The sequence below is a fragment of the Petaurus breviceps genome, unplaced genomic scaffold, assembly GCF_028583685.1.
Source record: "Petaurus breviceps papuanus isolate PSGF00001 unplaced genomic scaffold, PetGlider_PUasm1.0 81, whole genome shotgun sequence".
Taxonomy (NCBI): Eukaryota; Metazoa; Chordata; class Mammalia; order Diprotodontia; family Petauridae; genus Petaurus; species Petaurus breviceps.
In genome coordinates, this window is record NW_027186546.1 from 8,625,272 (window position 1) to 8,632,192 (window position 6,921).

The following is a 6,921-nucleotide window of genomic DNA, read 5'->3' on the forward strand; positions in this document are numbered from 1 at the left end:
TCAGGGAGTGGATTCCTGAAAGGTCGCATAGCTGGAAATGGTTTAAGTTTTATCTTTCTACTCACATATCTTGTAACTCTCTCTTCATCCCTAAGCCTTTTACCACACCCAACTTTTCCTTGAACCACACTTACTGCTTTTACCATCATCACTGTCAAAGTTTGCCAGTCACTGAGTTGGCCTTAAGCAACAGAGGAAAGCTGCCTTGTGTTAAGGGGAAAAAATGGCATTCTCAAAGTCAGTTAGCATATGTTTATTTTATAGGTTAAAAAGATAGCACATAATTGTAATGGAGTTGTCTTTTGTTCTAGTGAGTATTCCAACACCTCAATGAACTGTGTCCATATTCTTCTCCTTGGAACGATCATCCCATGAATGAGAAGGGGACAATGTGTTTCAAACTTTTACATGAGCCACTTTCCCTTGTCCCCTACTTTAAGATTCCAAAATCCAGCCCACCCCCCAACACACATACACATACACACACACAGAAATTTAATTCTGTGCAACTCTAATGACCAGAATTGTTCTGGAAGAAGAGATGTGCAAGACTTCTTCTCTTCTTTATACTGAACTTATTTTTCTTCTTCTTTTATTTATTTGTTTATTTCTTTGCTTGCTGGCTTATTGTGAGGAATATCTTACTGGAGAGGGGAGGAAGACATATTTAGGTATAGGGGTGATATAAAACCAAAAGATATCAATAAAAACGAAAGCTTTAAGATTCTAAAAGTTCCTGTTCATTAATACCCTCAGGCACTGATTGCATGCCCAAGTCCCTTCTCCAGAACTGCCTAATAAGAAAAGCACAAAACAAAAGAAACCCTTTGCCAGGGAACAACCCCACTGTAGAATACCAGAGTGTGCCTCCAGGACACCCGAGAGAGTGTGGTCAAGTTCACTGAATTCACACATCATCCCCATCACTCTTCCTTCCTAACAGCATAAGCACCAAGGGCTGAACATGAACTTTTGGTGACATCAGAATATTCCCCAGGGGCACAGAGAGCTCTTATAAGTTTCACTTCTAGTAATGTGTGGCCTAGTTAATTCATTTGGTGTGGGTATACCTTTTCTTCTAAAAGAATGTCTCTCCTCCTTTTGATAGCAGGGATGATTTCATTGGAGTTTTTAAATGCCCAGTGCCTAGTACAGTGTTCTATGGTAAGTAGGTACTTAATAAATGCTTATAATTGTTTAAAGTGTGAGGTGAGCCAGGCTGAGGTCATTGGTCAAATCCTATTGGCTAGTTTAACTTTCCAGTCAGAGAGTGCATTCAGATCTCTAGCCAGCTTTTCAGACAGGTATGTCATTGGGCATGGGAAAAACTGAATAAAAGAAGGCAAAGAGATTATTGTAGATCCTTAACCCCTATTACAACAATAGCCCTTTAGAGCTGGAAAGGAACTTAGAAATCATCTGGCCCGTCCCCTCATTTTACAGATGGTCGAACTGAGGCACAAAAAGGTTAGGTACTTGCCCAAGGTCACATAGTGGTGGGACGTTCAACCCAGGTAGTATAACTCTAAATCTAGTTCTTAAAAGCACCCAGTAGGCCAGGGAAATCATCTTTGCATACAGCCCTTTTTAGACCCTTGAAGAGAGGTAGTGAGATTAGAAAATTAGAATGCATTTCTGTTCAAAGCCAATTGGATATCCCACTCATTCCCAAAGCTACTATGAAAGGAAGACCCACCAATGAGTCCTTCACCTCTGTCTTAAGGCTAGGTATACTAAAGGTACAAAGATGGAATGAAAGCAAACCAGGGACTTCTGGGAACAGTCATTTAAAACAAATCTTAAGGAGGCATCACAAAATCCCAGCAGATGGTTGCTTTTGGGACCAAGGAAGAAGGTTGACCTAAAGCAGAATGAGGGGTAGGAGGAATGGGGATAATGTTGTTCTAAGCCCTTCAAAAGTGGGAAAGTGGGAGTGAGGAGGGCTGAGTTCTAATGTTTCTGTTCCATTATCCATAGAATTTTAAGACTCTCGCTGCTCCTTCTTCCTCTTCCTCTGTTAATGAATCCCTAAACTCCCTCTCCCAAAGCCTTCAATTAAGTTCCTATTATACTTGTAGAAAAGGCCTGGATCTGTGCTTTTTAGTTGTAAGGGAACTCCAGGATGAAGGAATTCCCTCTACCACTGCAGGTCAGCACCTTTTATGCAATTTATAGTCTGAGAGCTGCCTAAAGTGCTAAAGAGGTTAAGTGATTTGTGAAAGGTCACACAGTCTTTATGTGCCAGAGAGATCCTTGAGTTTAGTATTTCCTGGCTTAAAAGTACATTCTCTCCAGTACTGCTACCTCTGGGAGACATAGCAAGGGCAAAGACAGGTGAATTTAGAGATGAAAAGCCACCTTGAGGAAAAATGGCCATAGGATGATTGCCTGTTTCCACCTTTAAAGACTCTCCAGGAAATCCTCCTTTTAATCAAAAATCCTCATTCTGAATTTTGTTGAATACTTAAAATGGGCTGAATTCAACTCGGCTATATCTGCTCACATTGGGCACTAACAAGTAAAGTAAGAGAAAAGGACCATCGAGAGCCTGCCCAGTTATGTCTTGGTTCTGGCCCATGCTACTCCCTTCTCTCTGTGAGCGCCAAAGTGTATAACAATCTCTGCAGTCTAGACTAGTTGTCTCTGCACCTATTATCTCAGAGCAAGAATCTATTTTGAGAGAGTAGTGAGGGAGAAAGAAAGGGGACAGGAGCTGGAGGGGGAAGAGAGAGGAAGAGAGAGACACAGAGAGAGAGAGACAGAGAACAAAGGGGGTAGCAGGATAAGGGATATAACTAACTGACAACTCGGAAGATCAATTCCTGGCCATCTGCGGTTGAGGACAGAGGTGGATGATTTAAGACAAATTGGAGAAAATTATACAGTAAAGTGACCGAAGCTCCTTCCTTTGAAGCTGTCTGGTCTGACTGTACCACGTGGGTGACATTTAGCTATTCCTGATATTTCTCAAGGGAAGGCAAATGCGGCAAACAATTTTCTTAATTCTGATTTCTCCCCAAATGCTAGGGTTGTTTTCATATTTCATGCGAGGGCTAGTTTGGCAGTGCTCCTAACATAAGGAACCTCTCCTGAGGTTAACACTTGGCCTTCTAATACAGCCCTTGTCAAAAGAAAATATTTCTTTGGCTGAAAACTTCTGGCACCCCTCTCATGTTTGTTTCCATACACACTGCATCTGTCTACTTCCCAGACAGCCTTCTTCACTAGCTCTGATGTAGGCTTGTTTCACTTAAAAGACAGTATAATGAATAGCAGGGCAAAGGTGGAGAGATATTTGGAAAAGAGTAATGATAAGCCTTCCTTTCTGCCCTTTAGTTCCCCTTTGGTAATGCAATTCGGTTTCAGATGGGGTGTTTAAAAATGAAATGGACAACATTTTCAGGAGGTTTTATTTCCACTCCCAGGCCCCTACAACTGTACCCTTCCCTCTTCCATCTGTGACACAGGCTTGGCCAAGGTCTGAAAACACATTTCTTCCCTCACACCATGATTTCTGACTCCTTGGCCTGTGTAACTCCGAGATTTTGGCATTCTTTTCAGATTTGGTAACTGTGTGCTCTCCTCTTCCTGGGAACGTGCAAGTTAATCTCCTACAGCTCATTTGAAGGCCATGGTCTGAATCCAAGCCGACCCCTTCCCCAGCCACACCCCAATTCCGCTTGGGACAATTCAGTTCATTATCTCCTGAAGAACCTTTCATTGCAAAAAAAAAAAAATTTATCCAGAATCTATTAGAGTAAACCAGAGATTTTCTAGGGCTTTGTAAGTGACTTAACACACAGCTGGCGAGATTCTCAGCATTCCAACCAGACTAGTTCAAATACACATGATGTTTGTTATTTTCCCTCCTTTATGGACTTAGTATAGCTAAATAAATAGGAAAATATCAATAAACAAAGTCCAGTTATTTACAAATACAGCTAATAAGATCTTAGGTGCAGAGGGATTGATCTCATGTCAACTCTGACAGTGAAAAAAAAAATTAAGCTATATAAAAAAGGTGAGCTAACACCACAGAGGAGAATTTCCTAAGGAATAATAAAGTTGTTGGCCATTATCAGACCCATGGGCTATATAACCACAGACATGCTAGAGGTGCCCTCACACATAAAAAGCTAGCCATGCATCAGGAGGAGAACTTAGAAATTGTACTAAGGAGAGCTCGCCAAGCATTGGAGTGAGGCGCATTGGAGTGAGGCAAAAGGCAAAGTTGCTGACCCCAACAGGCCATTTCTACATCAAAGGCAAGGTCTCGCCTACATCACAAAGGAGTTGGTTAATGTGCAGCAGGTGTTGAGATACCCAGAATAGTGGTGCCAGGCTAAAGCAATGTCAAGGTTTCACCTCCTTCTCCCACTTAGTTCTGCCATCTCTTTCTCCCCATGGGTAGAGAAGGGAAAGGCAAAAAGGGGAAAGAAGGAAGGAAATGACTTCTTCACCCAAGCCTCCCCTTCCTACCCGTTGGCCAGCATGACATTTGTAAGGAGTAGCTGTTTGCTCAGGGATGTGGTATGAAGAACTGCATACATTAGGATAGCTTCAAAGGTCATCCCCCTACCATGTGTTCTTATATCCAGGGCTGGCATGTCCTACAGTCATTGGGATGCTCCTACTCCAAAAGTGGTCTCTGTGTCAAAAGGATGAGAGGCTAAGTAGTCCTTGTACTCTCCATCAATGAGCTTGGCTGAATTTCTGGCAAACCAGCAGTCTATCTGCTCTTGTCCATTGTATATCTTCCTCTGTTTCCGGACCACTGGAACCCAGTGCCCTTTCACTTTTAGGATGGTCTCAGAGCTTAGCTCTGCCTGGGAGACTGAAGGTTCACTATGGTTCTGGTTGGAACCTGAGCCAACTGGCTCTTTTATTAGTTTAGGATCCTGGTTCAGGAATTGACCTACAGAAGGAAAAGAGAATCTAATGTGAGTCAAACCCAGTTAGCACAGATATGATCATATTCGGCTCCATTTTGGGCCAACTGAATATTTATTACAGTTAGTAAAGGAGAATGCTATCACATCAGTGGGAAACTCTGCAATAACCACAGTCTAAGATTTGGAAAGGCAAGGTGAGCTACTGGGTTGGTTATCGGACCTTGAGCTAGGAGCTATGTGACCCTGATCAAATCATGTGACAGCTCTATGCCTTGGTTTTCTCATCTGTAAAATGAAGAGGGGCTACTCATATCTTCTAAGGTCCTTTCAAGATCTAAATCTGTGATATTTTTCTTTGACTCTTTTGAGAAGTCTTTCCTTTCCCCTCCATGTTTGGAGGCTGTTTTGTGGCTATTGCCTATTGCCTATTACCTTAACATCGGAAATTTTCCAGACCAGCTCCATGGAGATCTATCAACCCTACCACAGTTTCCTAAGCAAAGAGAGAATGAGGCAGGGGTGACAGGGAAGTAGGATTAGGTCTTTTTGGTAACCTAGTCCCAAGATCCCCTTGCTGTGCAGAGGCATTGAATGTGTGTGCAACAGGTTGTAAAGTCCATTCACTTTTATATTAATAATTAGAATTCCTCTAGTCAAGTAGGGTTCTAGACCCCAGTCTACAACAGATTTCACTCGGGTTCAAATACCAGGAAATCCTGCCTTCTAACTCTAGCTCTGGTGCAATGTCTTGCTGTTAATTTGAGGCAAGAGAGCTATGGGAATTGGCACTGTCAGTAATGAAGTAAGAGTAGTGCTGCTACTGCTGTTCCTAAGAACACAGGGGATTTACATCAAAGGAATCTAAAATGGCTTGAACTTCATTAATGCCACTCTGCGAGAGGTGAGAAAACAGAACCTTTCACTTTCTTATAGTTGTATTGGTTTCTACAGTCTCCTCCCATTCCCAGAAAGCCTTTATGGATGGATAAATGGGAATCCATGCTTACATATATTATGTTATATGAAACTATTTGTATTAAATTTTCAATAACTAATGAAAAGTAAAGCCAGGCAGCATTGTGGGAGGTGAGGGAAAGGAACAAGCATTTATTAAGCTATGTGCCAGGCACTGTGTTGAACGCTTTACCAATATTATCTCATTTTGGGTGACTAGGTGGTGCAGTGAATAAAGCACCAGCTCTGGAGTCAGGAGGAACTGAATTCAAATTCTGCCCCAGACACTTAACACTTACTAGTTGTGTGATCTTGGGCAAGTCAGTTAACCCCAAATGCCCTGCCTTCCTCCCTCAAAAAAAAAAAAAAGACAAAAAAATTATCTCATTTGATCCACATGAAAACCCTGGGAGGTAGATGCTCTTATTATCCCCATTTTACAGCTGAAGGAACTAAAGTCAGACAGAAAGAGGTTAAATGATTTGTCCAGGGTCACAATGCTTGTAAGTGCCTGAGGTCGGATTTGAACTCAGGTTTTTCTGACTCCATGCCTAGTGCCCTATCCACTGCACCACCTAGTGGAGAGAAAGCTGGTCTTATAGACAGGAAGACCTGGGTTCAAGTCTTTCCTCTGACACATGACTGTGTGACCATGGGCAAGTCATTTACCTTCTCAGGAAACTCTTATGACTACAAATTGCAGCTCCTTCTACCTTAGTGGAGAATATTTCCACACAAGGAGTTCCCTATACCAATTAAATGAAAGGAGGAGGGAAGAGAAAGGAATGGGGAGTAAGGAGAGAGGTGGGAGGAAAGGGGAAGGAAGAGAAGAAAGGAGATGGGAGGGAATGAGAAAAAGGAGGGGAAGGGAGAAGAGAGAAAGACAAGAAGGAAGAAAGGAGAAGAGAGAAAGACAAGAAGGGAGAAGGGATGGGAGAAGAGAAAGAAATGTCAGCAGCATCAACCTCAAGTAAAGAATTTAATTGTTTGCCTCCTAAAACCCAGTATAAATAGAAGGGAAGCTCTGGACACACACACACACACACACACACACACACACACACACACACACACA

The 6,921-nt window shown here is 42.3% G+C and overlaps 1 protein-coding gene across 2 annotated transcripts in view; it reads right to left on the reverse strand.

The window, feature by feature from the left end:
- Positions 1 to 238: 238 nt before the first annotated feature.
- Positions 239 to 6,921, reverse strand: part of LOC138176136 (inter-alpha-trypsin inhibitor heavy chain H5-like) — a 92,416-nt gene continuing 85,733 nt past the window's right edge. For both annotated transcript variants that reach the window (XM_069106908.1, XM_069106907.1), the window contains exon 14: positions 239 to 4,915. In XM_069106908.1, the coding sequence (XP_068963009.1) occupies positions 4,617 to 4,915 (299 nt within the window). In that variant the 3' untranslated portion in view covers positions 239 to 4,616. The remainder of the gene's footprint in view (positions 4,916 to 6,921) is intronic.